This window comes from Myotis daubentonii, chromosome 17, assembly GCF_963259705.1.
Source record: "Myotis daubentonii chromosome 17, mMyoDau2.1, whole genome shotgun sequence".
Taxonomy (NCBI): Eukaryota; Metazoa; Chordata; class Mammalia; order Chiroptera; family Vespertilionidae; genus Myotis; species Myotis daubentonii.
The window spans coordinates 11,000,065-11,017,240 of NC_081856.1; the positions used below are offsets into that span (position 1 = coordinate 11,000,065).

At 43.9% G+C, this 17,176-nt stretch overlaps 1 protein-coding gene across 1 annotated transcript; it reads right to left on the reverse strand.

Annotated features, from left to right (window-relative positions):
- Positions 1 to 2,792: 2,792 nt before the first annotated feature.
- On the reverse strand, positions 2,793 to 5,355 carry LOC132220107 (F-box only protein 31-like). The gene is made up of 2 exons (XM_059673047.1): positions 5,331 to 5,355; positions 2,793 to 4,654 (listed from the first exon to the last, which is right to left on the reverse strand). Exons 1-2 carry the CDS (start codon positions 5,353 to 5,355, stop codon positions 3,054 to 3,056), a joined length of 1,626 nt encoding a protein of 541 aa, XP_059529030.1. The 3' UTR covers positions 2,793 to 3,053.
- Positions 5,356 to 17,176: the final 11,821 nt, after the last annotated feature.

The following is a 17,176-nucleotide window of genomic DNA, read 5'->3' on the forward strand; positions in this document are numbered from 1 at the left end:
CCAGGAGTTTGACCAGGGGGTAGGGCCAGCCGGCCAACTACCTGTGCCCCCACCCCTCCACTCCCGCTGGCCCTGCCCCCGATCGGCCCCCACCCCCACCCCGATCGGGGCAGGCCGCTGGACCCCACCCATGAATTCCTGCTTTGGGCTCTGTAAAATAATGATAATAAAACATATCCTCAGGTGAGGATTAAAACAACAAAAAGTCCATTAATGATTGTAAATGCTTTTGATGACCTAATGATTTTGAGGACTACGGGTCAAGTATTTTGGAAGATGCCCCTCTATTGCAATTAGTCTATTTTTTCTACACTGGATTTTGGGAGAAAGATCACAAAAGTAAAGTGACCATATCAAGGTCACTTATCAATGTAACATGACTGTTGATTGATCTTGGTCATGTGGCAGAAGTAATGTTTCTCAGGTTTCTCCAATGTCAAATTACTCTTTCCCGCCCTTTGGAAGATCACTGTGCACAGCCTACTGGTAAGTAATGGGGAGTGATGCTCTTCTTTTGCTTTTTTATTTTAACTGATTGCCTTGGGGATCCCTATAAATATGTACTGTGGTATTGTGGTTACTTCAGACTCACATCTTCACTACCACCACCACCCCCACACACATCACACACACTACTTTTTTGCACAAAATAATGCATATGAGATTGCCCTATAATATGAGGGACTTCGTTAGGATTTGAATATAAGTTACTTATTTTTTGCTGAGGGATAATGTGGGAGTAAAAACACATTGCATAATAGGACATTAAGGAAAAGAGTGCTAGTTTGCCCTCTAATACCATTCTCTCATTCCTGGTAACAGTCCTGGGTGCCCAGCTAGTATGTCTCAGTGGTTGAGTGTCAACCTATACGCCAGAATATCAGTTTGATTCCCAGTCAGGACACATGCCCAGGCTGTTGGCTCAATGCCATTTGCTGGGGTCCAACCCCAGCAGGTCCAGGGGTCCCCAAAGGTGTGGACGGAGTCGGCGAAGAAGGAATGACACGGAGACAGTGTTCAGTTGATCAGCAGCCTAGCCAGGATCTCCAGCCAAGTTCTGGTCAGGATCTCCAGTGAAGTTCTGGTTAGGATCTCCAGCCAGGTTCTGTGTCCATATTCTCTTGCTAGGTTCTCCAGCCAGGTTCAGTCACCAGGTTCTAGTCAGGTTCTCTTGCCATGTTCTATCCAGGTTCTGTAGCCAGGTTCTCTCTAGGTTCTTCAGCCAGGTTCTCTCGCTAGGTTCTGTCTCTAGGTTCTGTGGCCAGTTTCTGTCCAGGATCTTTTGCCATGTTCTCTCGCTAGGTTCTGTCTCTAGGTCCTGTCTCCAGTTTCTGTCCAGGATCTTTTGCCATGTTCTCTCGCTAGGTTCTGTCTCTAGGTTCTGAGGCCAGTTTCTGTCCAGGATCTTTTGCCATGTTCTCTCGCTAGGTTCTGTCTCTAGGTTCTGAGGCCAGTTTCTGTCCAGGATCTTTTGCCATGTTCTCTCCAACGAAGTTCTGTCTCTAGAGAACGTTCTGTGTAGGTTCTGTGCCTAGATTCTGTCTCTCTTGGTTCTGTCTTCTAAGTTCTGTGTCTTGCTGTCTTGTTACATCTGTATTTATACCAGTTGATTCAATCCTATCAATCTCTATTACAAAGGTTAGGGCGTTTCTTATCTCCATTCCAGGGAGTAAAGATTATGTAGCTTAAGCATGATTGTTCATAGTTAAAGTGATTAATTACCCGCCTGGCACTTAGTTGAGGGGTTTTATTCCCTCCCTAACTTCAGGGGAAAATCCCTTCCTGGGGAAGCAACCGTTCTCAGAGAGGAGACCTTGGTTAAAACACATAGTGCCAAGAAGGTGAGCAAACATATTAAGAACAGTATGCCATATATGCCAGGTCCTTTGAAACAGCAAGGATGGACCGGCTCCCGGCAGCCATTCCCAGTAGGGACCCTGCAGAAAGCAGCCCATCGATGATTCTCATTGATGTTTCTCTATCTCCCTCTCCTCTCTAAAATCAATAAAAATATGTATATTTTAAAGCCCTGGACAATTTCCCAGTATTTTACTGGGAAATTATGTTTTTGTTCCTATATCGTGGCAAGAGGTGGCCATGTGACGAAGTTCTGGCCAACAAGATACAAAGGAAAGTGCATAATTTCTGGGAAAGCTCCTTGGAAGGGAAGGAGGTGAGAGCTCTTTCTGCCTTTCTGTGCTTCCTTTTTTACCTGCTGCCCAGATGGTATACATATGGATGACTGGAACTCCAGAAGCTATCTTGGACTCTGAGATGACAAAGATAGAACCCATGCCCACTTTCTCACATGAGAAAAATAAAGGACCTTGCTCATGATAACTTCAGGGTATTGTTGAAGCCCTCAACTACATCTGGACTTCTTGACAGAGAAATAAACTACTTTATTTAAACTGCTGTTGTTGGGTGGCTCTCTATTATTGACAGTGGAATGCAGTTCTAACCGACAAAGGCATAGAGTATACATAAAGAGTTGGGGACTGTTTTTGGTGCTTGGGGTCTCCAAAGGTCTTACTAAGGACTTGCTTCTTCTAGGAAGCAAACGCTAAATGAGTCACTGAGTCCTTTAGCACACAGGTGTCATGTTCAAATGGACTTGAAAGCCTTTCTTGAAGGTCTAGATCAGCGGTTCTCAACCTGTGGGTCGAGACCCCTTTGGGGGTCGAACGACCCTTTCACAGGGGTCGCCTAAGACCATCGGAACACATATAATTACATATTGTTTTTGTGATTAATCACTATGCTTTAATTATGTTCAATTTGTAACAATGAGGAACTGTATTAAAGGGTCGCAGCATTAGGAAGGTTGAGACCACTGGTCTAAGGTTTATTTCTACCTCAGTTGCTGGCTCCTACCCAGCCTGGCCCTGGTCAGGGCTTGGGTGGGAGACAACCAACTGATGTGTTTCTCTCACATTGATATTTCTGTCTTTCCCTCTCTCCCCCACTCTCTCTAAACATCAATGGGAAAATATCCTCGGGTGAGGATTTAAAAAACAAACAAAGGTGGGTAACCTGGTCAGAAGGTCAAATCTTCAAAGTGTATGCAAGCTGCTCCTCCCAGGGGGTCCGGACTGAATGTTCTTGAGCACCTCCAGGAAGGCCTGGGGGGATGGTGCCTCCACATTCTGGAAGGTGTTCTGGACTCTGCCGAACAGGATGAAGTAATTCACCTGCAGCGAGATGAACCCGAAGTGGTTCTCATCGAACAGGATGAAGACTCCAGGGAAGCGCCTGGTGTAGGCGAAGCCATGTAAGGCAACGGTATAAGTATGAGTGTCCACGCCATAGAAACACACCCTGCAGGTTCGGGGGTAGTTCTGGTCTCTTGAGAGCACGCCCACAGGCAGAACAAAGGGAACAGGCGGCTCCTCCAAAGCTGCAGCCCCGGACACTCTGACGCTGGGCTGGGCAGGGCTCTGCCAGCCATGGCCCTCGCTGTCCTCAGTCCCGTCTTCTTGCTGCTGCTGCTTCCGGATCACCTGCTCGTCAATCTCCTGGACCACGCGGGAGAGCTCGTTGAAATTGCGGAAGATCTCGCCATCTGGCAGCTGGATGCGGCGCATGAGGTGGATCTCTAAACTCGGGTTGGAGTCTCCCGTGACCTTCGTGACCCTGGCATACTTCCCATGGAAGCTGAGCATGGCAATTGATAGGTCATAGGCATTGCATTTGCATTGGAATAGGCCTGGCCTGATGAGGTCATCCAGGTGACTCGGCGGGAGGTAGAGGCGGCGGTAGGTCAGGCAGTCATACTGCTGTCTGTCCTCCTGCACCAGCACCCGCCCCCATTCGTCCCTAAGCCGCGTTGGTGAATCCCTTCGGTGGTCTGTCTTGTTGCACTGGGTGGTGAGCCTGTCCTTCTGAATCTGCATCTGGCGGTGGTGGGGCCTGCTGTGGCGGCCTTCCATGCACTCCACCACGGCTGACTTCCTTTCTGTCAGGCGAATTCTGAACGCGGGTTTGAATTGCAGTGGGCCATCCACACGGGTGTTAAAGCAAGGCCCGTACGTCCAACCAGTAACGCCTAAGCCGTCCACCACGACATTCAGCAGTGTTCTATAGCCCTCAGTATCTAGCTGCCACAATCCCAAAATGTGTCTGTATGGGTGGAGCAGCTTCGCATAGACTTCTCGATAAGACATACCTATCGTCTCCAGATTCTGCAACTTTTCACGAACGCCATACTCCTCCCGGCAGCGCCGTCTCCAGATGCTGTCGGTGTGCAGGATGTGGTAGAATTTGGTGCAGGCCAGGGCCAGGCTGGGCAGATCGGTGCTGGGGAGCAAGGCGAAGATCTCCACCAGCATCTCCACCGGCAGGTCCTGCAGTGAGCAGGGCGGGGGCGGCGGGGGCGGCATGGGACTCGCGATTCCTCCACTCCCCGCACAGCACCCCGCTGCCTTGTCAGCCTCAATGTGCTTTTCTGCCGGGGCCGGGGCCGGCTTGCAGTAGGCTGCTGACATCTCAGCTGAGTGCTGGCGCTTCTGAGGACACCGCTTGCCATCGGCCACTGCCGTCTCAGCTGGGCCCTGGCACTCCTGACTACACTGACATCCCCTCGAAGAGGTCAGGACACAGAGGCAAGCGCACTCCTCCGTGGCTCCAGGAGTAACAGCCACCGCCGCCTGGGCGGCTGTGCCTCAGCCTGGCTTTAAACCGGCTTGTCCCGCCCCGAGAGTCACGCCCCCAGGGCCTAGCCACGCCCCCTCAGAGGAGCCAATTGTGGGACGTTAGCAGCACTTCCAAAGAAACCCAGACCCAGTAACAGTCGCCTCCCTTTCCCAGTGCCCCCTCCCTGTCCTCCCGCCCTAGCCCCAGGCAGTCACTAATCTGCATTCTTTTTTTTTTCAACGTTCTCTTTTATTGTATGAAATTTTTTGAAAAAGGATCCGTTTTCTCATTTATTGTTAAAACTGTATCTCTCCTAAAGCCATAGCTAAGTATATTTCATTTTTTATACTTTAATCTCTGCAGGTAGCATACTGTTGACAGCCATGTATTATGATATAAAAGTTCTGGAAAATTGGGACAAATGTAATTTTGCTTAAAAAAAATTTGTGACATCTTTAAGCACAACGACTTTTAAGGATTTCGCAATTGACCAGTCTGCAAAGTCTTGCCTGGCACAGAGGTTTCATGGTCGCCCGAGTTCTTTGCAAGGCTCTCCAAGCTTCTCCCAGGGAAGCCACATGTGGCATCAGCCGTGGCTTCACAGACACTGAAGGACTCGGAACTGAATCGATGACTTCGAGAGCCACGCTCAGGCCCTGCGTGTTGCATGGCCTCTTTGCCTCTCTTCCTTCCCATACCTAGTATTCTCTTCATGGCAGACATCTCAGCCACACTATGCATTAAAAATAAGACAGTGTGTATTTTTTTTCCTTTTTTCAGAAAATGTTATAAATATGAACCTAATAGGCTTATGCTGACTTGTTTATAAAACAGAAGGGGCAGTTCCTTGGACAGCAGATTTGAGGAGGATAGAGTACAGTTGATCTGCTTCTTCCTATTCCCCTTGCTACGGACGGCGGAAACACCCTGGTGCTCCACCGGGCTGGGCAACAGTCGGATTACAGTTGTTCATATGGAAAATAATACATTCATTAATAAGCAATCATACAAGATTAAATTCTGTGTTTTTCACACTTCCAACCATAAACCTACTTTTGCCTCACCCTGTATATAAACAAATATAAGAAGTCTCTGGGAGAGAACCAAGATGGCGGCATAGGTTAACGCCGGAGTTTGCTGCTTTGAACAACTACTTCAAAAGTAAAACTAAAAGACGGAAGGGACATCACCCAGAACCACAGGAACGCTGGCTGAGTGGAAGTCTTACAACTAGGAGGAAAGAGAAACCCATAGGGGCACTCAGAGGAGGCGCAGTGCTGAAGTCAAATTCTGAGGTGCGGAGTGCGTGGAGCGGGCTGGCGGCGGAGGGCGCAGTTGTTGTTTTCAATCGGGAGGGAGTCGCAGACTCTGAGCTCCAGATACAGGCGAGTCTTTAGGGACCCAGACTCAAACGGGAGAAGCGGGACTGTCTGGCTTCGGTCAGAGCGAGTGCAGCTTTCTCTCCCAGCTTTGCAGCGGGTGCTGGGACTCAGAGAGGCAGAGCCCCTGGGGACAGGACTGAGAGCCGCCATAACTGCTCTCTCCGGCCCACCCTGTTGATCCTGTGCGACCCGCCCTACCCAAGCCCTGCAGAGAGGCATTTACTGGATAGCCTCAGGCAAAGGCTAAATTAGCACCTCCCTAGAGGACAGAAGTTCTCTCACTGCTGACACAGCTGATTCTCATAGCCACTTGGCCTGGAGGTCAAACCCTCCCTGGGATTAGCTACAAAAATCAAGGTTTAACTATAAGACTGCGAACAAAGACCACTAGGGGGTGCACCAAGGAAGCATAACAAAATGCGGAGACAAAGAAACAGGACAAAATTGTCAAAGGAAGATATAGAGTTCAGAACCACACTTTTAAGGTCTCTCAAGAACTGTTTAGAAGCTGCTGATAAACTTAATGAGATCTACAAGAAAACTAATGAGACCCTCGATGCTATATTGGGGAACCAACTAGAAATTAAGCATACACGGACTGAAATAACGAATATTATACAGACTCCCGACAGCAGACCAGAGGAGCGCAAGAATCAAGTCAATGATTTGAAATGCGAGGAAGCAAAAAACACCCAACGGGAAAAGCAAAATGAAAAAAGAATCCAAAAATGCGAGGATAGTGTAAGGAGCCTCTGGGACAGCTTCAAGCGTAACAACATCAGAATTATAGGGGTGCCAGAAGATGAGAGAGACCAAGATATTGAAAACCTATTTGAAGAAATAATGACAGAAAACTTCCCCCACCTGGCGAAAGAAATGGACTTACAGGTCCAAGAAGTGCGGAGAACCCCAAACAAAAGGAATCCAAAGAGGACCACACCAAGACACATCATAATTAAAATGCCAAGAGCAAAAGACAAAGAGAGAATCTTAAAAGCAGCAAGAGAAAGAAACCCAGTTACCTACAAGGGAATAGCCATACGACTGTCAGCTGATTTCTCAACAGAAACTTTGCAGGCCAGAAGGGAATGGCAAGAAATATTCAAAGTGATGAATACCAAGAACTTACAACCAAGATTACTTTATCCAGCAAAGCTATCATTCAGAATTGAAGGTCAGATAAAGAGCTTCACAGATAAGGAAACGCTAAAGGAGTTCATCACCACCAAACCAGGATTATATGAAATGCTGAAAGGTATCCTTTAAGAAGAGGAAGAGGAAGAAAAAGGTAAAGATACAAATTATGAACAACAAATATGCATCTATCAACAAGTGAATCTAAGAATCAAGTGAATAAATAATCTGATGAACAGAATGAACTGGTGATTATAATAGAATCAGGGACATAGAAAGGGAATGGACTGACTATTCTTGGGGGGGAAAGGGGTGTGGGAGATGTGGGAAGAGACTGGACAAAACTCGTGCACCTATGGATGAGGACAGTGGGTGGGGAGTGAGGGCGGAGGGTGGGGCGGGAACTGGGAGGAGGGGAGTTATGGGGGGGGGAAAAAGAGGAACAAATGTAATAATCTGAACAATAAAGATTTAATTAAAAAAAAAAAAAAAGAAGTCTCTGTAAGATGGAGAGAAGGAGGAATATTGGCTAGACACTTTGGACTTAAGTCCCCAAATGATGATTTTTGCCTCACATATTCCAAATAGGGTACTGGAGAAGTAGACTACTCAGAAAAACCAAGGGTGCAGGAAAAAATAAACAACCAAAGGCCGCTTTGCCAAAGGCATAGGAAACGGGCAATCTGCTAAGACAGAAGACTTTTACACCATCACTATGCTGTTCCAGCCAAATACCCCGGAAAAGAACTGTGGCTGCATCCCAGCCAGGCCAGCAAAGGCCGCGTGGAGAGCCTATACTTCCCTCTCCCCTGATTGGAATGAGGTGTCCCAGGCACCCCATCCCCTAACTCCCCTGCCCCAAGCCACGTTTGTGTCAGAAAAGGCTGAGTCGGGACCTGGAACTTTCATCCATGCCAGGTATTAAAGAGGTTCCCTACTGGTACTTCTGCAGTGTTAACAGAGACTAGTCTCTAATCTGCATTCTGTATGGATATGCCTCCAGGGATATGCCTATGGGAAGGGCGGGGGAGGGGGGACATTTCACATAAATACAGGTTTTTTTTGATTAATTAAATCTTTATTGTTCAGATTATTACAGTTGTTCCTCTTTTTACCCCCCATAACTCCTCTCCACCCAGTTCCCACCCCACTCTCCGCCCTCACTCCCCACCCACTGTCCTCATCCATAGGAGCAGGATTTTTGTCCAAGTCTTTCCCCCATCTCCCTCACTCCTTTCCCCCCCAAGAATAGTCCACTCCCTTTCTATGCCCCTGATTCCATTATAATCACCAGTTCATTCTGTTCATCAGATTATTCACTTGATTTTCAGATTCACTTGTTGATAGATGTGTATTTGTTGTTCATAATTTGTATCTTTACCTTTTTCTTCTTCTTCCTCTTAAAGGATACCTTTCAGCATTTCATATAATACTGGATTGGTGGTGATGAACTCCTTTAGCTTTTTCTTATCTGTGAAGCTCTTTATTTTATTTTATTTTATTTTATTGTTTTATTGCTTAAAGTATTACAAAGAGTATTACATATGTCTCCTTTTTTCCCCCGCCCTTGACAATCCCCTGGCCTCCCCTACCCCCAGTGTCTTATGTCCATTGGTTATGCTTATATGCATGCATACAAGTCCTTCAGTTGATCTCTTACTCCCCTACCTCCTGCCCCCCAAACCTCCCCAGCCTTCCCACTGCAGTTTGACAATCTGTTTGAGGCAGCTCTGCCTCTGTATCTATTATTGTTCATAAGTTTAAAATGGTCTTTATTATCCATGAATGAGTGAGATCATGTGGCATTTTTCCTTCATTGACTGGTTTATTTCACTTAGCATAATGCTCTCCCATTCCATCCATGCCGTTGCAAATGGTAAGAGTTCCTTCTTTTTTTACAGCAGCATAGTATTCCATCATGTAGATGTACCACAGCTTTCTAATCCATTCATCTACTGATGGGCACTTAGGCTGTTCCCAGATTTTAGCTATGGTGAATTGTGCTGCTATGAACATATGGGTGCATATATCCTTTCTGATTGGTGTTTCTGGTTTCTTGGTATATATTCCTAGAAGTGGGATCACAGGGTCAAATGGGAGTTCCATTTTCAGTTTTTTGAGGAAACTCCATACAGTCTTCCATAGTGGCTGTACCAGTCTGCATTCCCACCAGCAGTGCACAAGTGTTCCTTTTTCTCCACATCCTCTCCAGCACTTGTCATTTGTTGATTTGTTGATGATAGCCAGCCTGACAGGTGTGAGATGGTACCTCATTGTTGTTTTGATTTGCATTTCTCGGATGATTAGTGACTTTGAGCATGTTTTCATATGACTCTGGGCTTTCTGAATGTCCTCTTTTGAAAGGTGTCTATTTAGATCCTTTGCCCATTTTTTGATTGGATTGTTTATCTTCCTTTTGTTAAGTTGTATGAGTTCCCTATAAATTTTGGAGATTAGGCCCTTATCAGATATGACATTGGCAAATATGTTTTCCCACACAGTGGGTTTTCTTGTTGTTTTGTTGATGGTTTCTTTTGCTGTGCAGAAGCTTTTTATTTTGATGTAGTCCCATTTGTTCATTTCCTCTTTAGTTTCAAGTGCCCTAGGAGCTGTATCAGTGAAGAAATTGCTTCGGCATATGTCTGAGATTTTGTTGCCTTTGGATTCTTCTAGAATTTTTATGGTTTCCCGTTGTACATTTAAGTCCTTTATCCATTTTGAGTTTATTCTTGTGTATGGTGTAAGTTGGTGGTCTAGTTTCATTTTCTTACATGTATCTGTCCAATTTTCCCAACACCATTTATTGAAGAGACTATCTTGGCCCCATTGTATGTTCTTGCCTCCTTTGTCAAATATTAATTGAGCATATTGGTTTGGGCTGATTTCTGGGGTCTCTATTCTATTCCATTGATCTATATGTCTGTTCTTGTGCCAGTACCAGGCAGTTTTGAGAACAGTGGCTTTGTAATACAGCTTGATATCTGGTATTGAGATCCCACCCACTTTGTTCTTTCTCAGGATCGCTGCAGCTATTTGGGGTCTTTTTTATTCCAGATGAATTTTTGGAGCATTCGTTCTAGATCTGTGAAGTATGCCACTGGTATTTTAATGGGAAGTGCATTGAATTTATAGATTGCTTTGGGTAGTATGGACATTTTAATGATGTTGATTCTACCAATCCATGAACACGGTATATTCTTCCATCTGTTTATGTCTTCCTCTATCTCTTTTTTCAACGTCCTGTAGTTTTCTGAGTAGAGGTCTTTTACCTCTTTAGTTAAGTTTATTCCTAGGTAGCTTAATTTTTTTGGTGCGATGGTAAATGGGATTTTTTTAAAATCTCTCTTTCTGAGAGTTCACTATTGGTGTACAGAAATGCCTCAGATTTCTTGGGGTTAATTTTGTATCCTGCTACATTGCCAAATTCATGTATTAAGTCTAGTAGTTTTTTGATGGAGTTGTGAAGCTCTTTATCTGACCTTCAATTCTGAATGATAGCTTTGCTGGATAAAGTAATCTTGGTTGTAGGTCCTTGGCATTCATCACTTTGAATATTTCTTGCCACTCCCTTCTGGCCTGCAAAGTTTCTGTTGAGAAATCAGCTGACAGTTGTATGGGTATTCCCTTGTAGGTAACTGACTTTCTTTTTCTTGCTGCTTTTAAGATTCTCTCTTTGTCTTTTGCTCTTGGCATTTTAATTATGATGTGTCTTGGTGTGGTCCTCTTTGGATTCCTTTTGTTTGGGGTTCTCTGCGCTTCCTGGACTTGTAAGTCTATTTCTTTCACCAGGTGGGGGAAGTTTTCTGTCATTATTTCTTCAAATAGGTTTTCAATATCTTGGTCTCTCTCTTCTTCTGGCACCCCTATAATTGTGATGTTGGTACACTTGAAGCTGTCCCAGAGGCTCCTTACACTATCCTCGCATTTTTGGATTCTTTTTTCATTTTGCTTTTCCAGTTGGGTGTTTTTTGCTTCTTCGTATTTCAAATCGTTGACTTGATTCTTGCGCTCCTCTGGTCTGCTGTTGGGAGTCTGTATAATATTCTTTATTTCAGTCAGTGTATGCTTAATTTCTAGTTGGTCCTTTATCACAACCTCGAGGGTCTCATTAGATTTCTTGTAGGTCTCATTAAGTTTATCAGCAGTTTCTAGAAAATTCTTGAAAAACCTTAAAAGTGTGATTTGGAACTCTATATCCAGTAGTTTGCTTTCCTCCATTTCTGTCATTTGTGTCCTGTTTCTTTGTCTCCGCATTTTTTATGCTTCCCTGTGTTTATAAAGTGGTTTTCTGTGCTAAGTGTCCTCTAGGGCCCAATGGTTCAGCCTCCCCTATTACCTGAGGAGGACACTTTTGGTGCACCCCCTTGTGGTCTTTGTGCATAGTCTTGTTGTAGTTAAGCCTTGATTGTTGTAGGTATCGCTGAGAGGAATTGACCTCCAGGCCAATTGGCTGTGAGAATCAGCTGTGTCTGCAGTGGGAGAACTTCTGTGCTGGAGACACCCCTCTGGGGCAAGACTTGCTTCAATGGGGCTTTGGTGCTCACTGAGTCTGCCCCCTGAGTGTGTCCTTTATGGTTCCACGGAGCTGCAAACTGGATGGTCCCACTCTGACCTCTGGGTACACTCAGGAGAGAGGGTCCTTTAGATGTAATTCAATTAAGGATCTTGATTATCCTGGATTATTTGTGTGGGCCCTAAATACAATCATGCATCCTAGGAAGGGGAGACAGAATGAAGTTTTAGAAGAGAAGGCAATGTGACCATCAGGTCAAAGAATGATGTCATGCAGCCACAAGCCAAGGAAATCTGACAGCCACTGGGATCTGGAGGAAGCGAAAACAGGTTCTTCCCTCGTTCCTCCGGAGGAGTGCAGCCCTGCCAACACTTTGATTTGGGCCTCGCGGTACCAATTTAGCCTCCAGAACTGAAGGAGTTACTGTCTGGAAGTAATGCTGCCGAGAAAGAACAACCCTCCCTTTGAGATGAGCCTTCCTCAGAAGATGAGGAGGAAGAAGATTGTCTTGTGCAGCATCTCACTTTAATTCTTGAAAGACCCTCGGAGGCAAATTCTAGTGTATTTTACAAAAGAAGCTAAGGCTTGGATAGCTTAGGCAATTGGCTCAGTTTCACACATAAGTGGCAGAATCAGGACTTAACTAGGTCTGTGTGATGGAAACCCATGTTCTTAGCCACCTCCCCTGAACAGACACTCATATACTATTAGCATTCAACATTCTGGTATGTGCCACTGGCAACCTCCTGCAAACCTCTGTAACCCCACCTGAGGGTTTTCTCGTGGTTCATACAGGATGTGAAGGGAAGGTAGCATCCCCAGGAGTAGCCGCCAGCCAGATACGGATTGGAGTTGGTAAATGGTACCCAGCTCCTTAGCGCCTTGGGAGGGGCAACTCTGAGGTGTGTTCAACATTTTTGTCTCCATGTTCTCCATTGTGGCTGAGTCCTAGGTCCCAGCACTATACCTGCCTGGACCTGCGCTCTACATGAGCGCCCTTCCCCTCCCTGTCCCACTTCACTTCCCTGTTTGTACTTCTTGGCATCCCCTCCCAAATAACTCCTTGCTCTCACATCTTTTACTCAGGATCTACAATGGGGAGGACCCAACCAAAGATGCTGCCTTTATAACGTAAAAGTAGGAAAATATGAAACATGCCCCAAGAATGACTATACATTTTTTTAGGTTTCTCAGCTATTACTGAATGTCACAAACCAGCACTAATTTTATTGTGACAGCCTATTTTCACATTTCTTCAATTTCAAAGATTATCTGAATTATTTTATAGCAATGTTCAATTACGTTTTTATTCCGTTTTTAAGAGGAAAACTCTGGAAGCTTCAGGTTTAGGCTATGCACTAGTAATTTTAGTATGCAAAGGTTGAAAATAAAATCACTACATTTGAGCAATCAACCCTGCCAACATCCGAGCTCTGGCTGGGAGTCAGAGAACAGCACTTAGCATGCAGTGAGAGGGCTCTTGGAATACTACTACCTTCAGAGCACATGCCAAATCAAAATGGTTTAAATATCCAAAATATATTGAGACTAAAACATTTAATGGATCAAAGAATGCCAAACATAGGTACCCTGGACATGCAAACATTTGTTTGCTAAAAGTATTGATTTAAAAGATGATTGTGAAACTTCAACTGGTAAAGATTGGGGGTAAATGGGGCTCATTGCAGTAGATAATGTATTCATGAAATAATTTGGAAACTGATTATGTGTGATGAATCCTAATTATAGCTATTTATTGTGGTGAATATTTAGAAAAATCAAGGTCTTAAAAAAGAGACAAGCTTTTACTCTAATTATTTAGGAAGGAAAATAAGTCACCCCAATTTTATTTGGTGTAATTATGTTTTTCATTTGGTTTGCTTATTTCATATTTAGGACCACAGAATATGTCTCATGTCTTTTTTCTGTTTCTTCCTTAAATTTTTCTTAAGTCTCCTTCCCCACCCCACTAGGGAGAAAATGTAAATTGCTATCACGCAAATGAATTCCCTGGCTTCTGCTGAACCTTCACCTCACAGCTGTTGCATGAAATATAATCACTGAAATACTAGCTAAATGAAAATGTCTATCCAAAATGACAGTTTTTGAATAATCTTATGCCAAATAACCTTGTAGGAAAGAAAACAGAGATTACTACGTGTATTTTGTTTTATCTATCAATAGCTGATTTTGCCCTGCCAGGTAGCTCAGTTGGTTAAAGCATCGTCCTGATACCCCAAGGTTGTGGGTTCAATTCCAAGTCAGGGCACATACAAGAATAAACTCATGGCCCTAACCGGTTTGGCTCAGCGGTTAGAGTGTCGGCCTGCAGACTCAAGGGTCCCAGGTTCGATTCCAGTCAAGGGCATGTACCTTGGTTTCGGGCACATCCCCAGTGGGGAGTGTGCAGGAGGCAGCTGATCAATGTTTCTCTGTCATCAGTGTTTCTCTCTCATGGATGTTTCTAACTATCCCTCTCCCTTCCTCTCTGTAAAAAAAATCAATAAAATATATATATTTTTAAAAAGAATAAACTCATGAATGCATAAATAAGTGAAATAACAAATCAATGTTTCTCTCTTATCTCTCAAAAATTAATTTTTAAAAAAAGTTTTACAAAAACAGCTGATCTGAAAATATACCAAAATGCTAATAGTGGTCAGGAAGAGGGGACAATGGATGGATTTTTATCTTTTTTTTTTCTTCAAGTTGCTTTGGTAATGAAAATATGTTGTAAATATTTAAAAGTTGCTTTTAAGCTATAATTCTCATTTTAATTATGAAATCTGAAATATCTACGGGCAAAAAAGTGAGAACGTACTTTCTTGTATATAAAGTGAAAAATTATGTCTTATATTTTTATATTGTTCCTCAACTGTCTTTTGCAAGTATTTTTCAAAACAAGTTGTTAAATGATGAACAGAGTGAATCCAGAGACATGGAAGCATGGAACAGAGTGCAGAATCTTGGAGGGAAGGCGGGGGAGGTGGGTGGTGGGAGATAATCTAAAATATAGATTCTCAGACCCTGCTCCCAGGGGAGGTGAATTCAGTAGGTCTGGGATAAGGGGGTGAATCTGCATTTAACCAACAGCTGGTGACACTTTTGTTAGTGACCTGTAGACTTCACTTTTATGCTGATTCTCTGCAGGGTCTGAGAATCTATATTTTAAACAATTTCCACACACATTATTTTAGAACTGTTGCTCTGGACTCCTCTGCTAAGACTGAAACACAACGAAGCATTGCACTATTTCACTCTGGTATCTCTTTCTCCTTGGGTGGGCCTATAGGCTTACTTGTATGGTGAGATTTCAGGTCAAAAAAGATACATTGACACTTTTTTTTTTTTTCAGATGTAGTGTTGACATAGCCATTTCTTATGGAGATAGAGTATGTACCAATGAATAAACCAAACCAGATGACGCCATAATTTCTTTTTTTAAAATATATTTTATTGATTTTTTACAGAGAGGAAGGGAGAGGGATAGAGGGTTAGAAACATCCATGAGAGAGAAACATAGATCAGCTGCCTCCTGCACACTCCCCACTGGGGATGTGCCCGAAACCAAGGTACATGCCCTTGACCGGAATCAAACCTGGGACTCTTGAGTCCGCAAGCCGATGCTCTATCCACTGAGCCAAACCGGTTAGGGCTGCCATAATTTCTTTTATGTGTATAAACATTTACTCCTTGAATAAATACTGACAGATCAGTTTTTCCTGATTCTGTAGTTCTATATAAACCGTCCTATGCTAGATACAGAAATAGGGGAGGAGGGGAGGGGGTGGGGCATTTACCAACAATAGTAACTTGCCTTTACAGTTATTATCTTTTTTTTTTTTTAATATATTTTATTGATTTTTTACAGAGAGGAAGGGAGAGAGATAGAGAGTTAGAAACATTGATGAGAGAGAAACATCGATCAGCCGCCTCCCGCACATCTCCCACTGGGGATGTGCCCGCAACCCAGGTACATGCCCTTGACCGGAATCGAACCCGGGACCCTTCAGTCGGCAGGCCGACGCTCTATCCACTGAGCCAAACCGGTTTTGGCTACAGTTATTATCAATAACATTTTTATTTTTCCCAAAGCAAAGACCAACAGGAATAGGAAATGACCTGGCCCTAACTTGACTTTGAGTTTGTTCGGTCTGAACTAGCTTTAGCAGGAACATTTGTTCACCTCGGGGGTAGCCATTAGAATTGTGGGAATTAGAATTTCACTAGTACTACATTCTCAAGTTCACCAAACTCTGGTTAAAAGTTTAAAGTGTCTTAGTTTGCAGTCTTTTTGGCTCATTTGTTTCATGCTATCATGTTTTATAGAAGACTTTTTCACCGAGAGTAGAAAAAGGAAAAATCCTAACAGAAGGAAATTACAACAAAAAACCTGTTCCTCTTCAGTGATACCAGCACTTAGACCTTTTGATTCAAAGTTCTTCATTTCCTACAAATATTTCTTTCAACCGTTCCAAAGGTAGAAGAGGCTCTGAATAGCCTAAGCGCTGTGCTTTTTAAAACCTGCTGGACAACTTCTCATCTCTAACAGTGCTGAAATTTTGCCATACCCGACTGTGTATGACAAACCACAAAACATTTGCATAAAAAAATCTAGGCTCTTCTAACTGTGCCAATCTGGGGCTTAAAAACTTACTTCTGGAGCCGCGCAGCTGTTGGAATCAGTCATATTTACAATTTTTACAAATGAGTTTATTTTAATAAAAACAAGTTGCTCTGTGAGCACGATCTCTAAACAGATTTATGTGGGCTGGCACAATCTGCTATGCGAAATATATATTCATATTGCTTAGGTCTGCAAGCAGTTTTTATTTTAGGGTGAGTCTTGCTTTGTACAAGGATACCAAATAATTGGCAGCAATCCAGCTGAGGACACTGTTCTCAGCGCTGTGCTATTAAAATTGTTTTCCTGGACAGAATTGCCCTGTGGGCATGGCCCTAACTTGGGAGGACTCTGGGCTGCTGGAATTGGGCAGTGAACCAGATGGACAGCTTATAGAGGAAAGGAGGTGACACTATAAGCTGGTACTAAAGTTAAAGAACTGGGAGGCAGGTGAGGAGGAGGAGGAGGAGGAGGATGGACAGGAGAAAAGGAAGGAAAACAAGAGGGAGATGAAGGAGGCAGGAGAGAGAGAGAGAGATGATTTATATTGATCAGTCCATACCCTTAAAGGGTCTCTTTATGTATCTCTCCTTCATCTCTGGCTTAATTTTTTAAAATATATTTTTATGGATTTTAGAAAGGAAGGGAGAGATAGAAACATCAATGATGAGAATCATTGATTGGCTGCCTCCTGCATGCCGCCTTACTGGGGATCTAGCCCCCAACCTGGGCTTGTGCCCTTGATAAAATCCAACCCGGACCCTTCAGGCCACAGGCCAACGCTCTATCCGCTGAGCCAAACCCGCTAAGGCTGGCTTGATGTTTTTATGTTCATGTTGTTTTGCTTGTTTACTAGACTGTAATCTCCTTGAAGACAGTAATACTGCCTGA

Bases quoted from the DNA above. Each gene is read 5' to 3' on its own strand.
- LOC132220107 (XM_059673047.1), bottom strand. From the start codon at position 5,355: ATGTCTGCCATGAAGAGAATACTAG. The intron at 4,655-5,330 runs GTATGGGAAGGA...GCTGAGGCACAG, and splicing joins TGCCATGAAGAGAATACTAG to CCGCCCAGGCGGCGGTGGCT.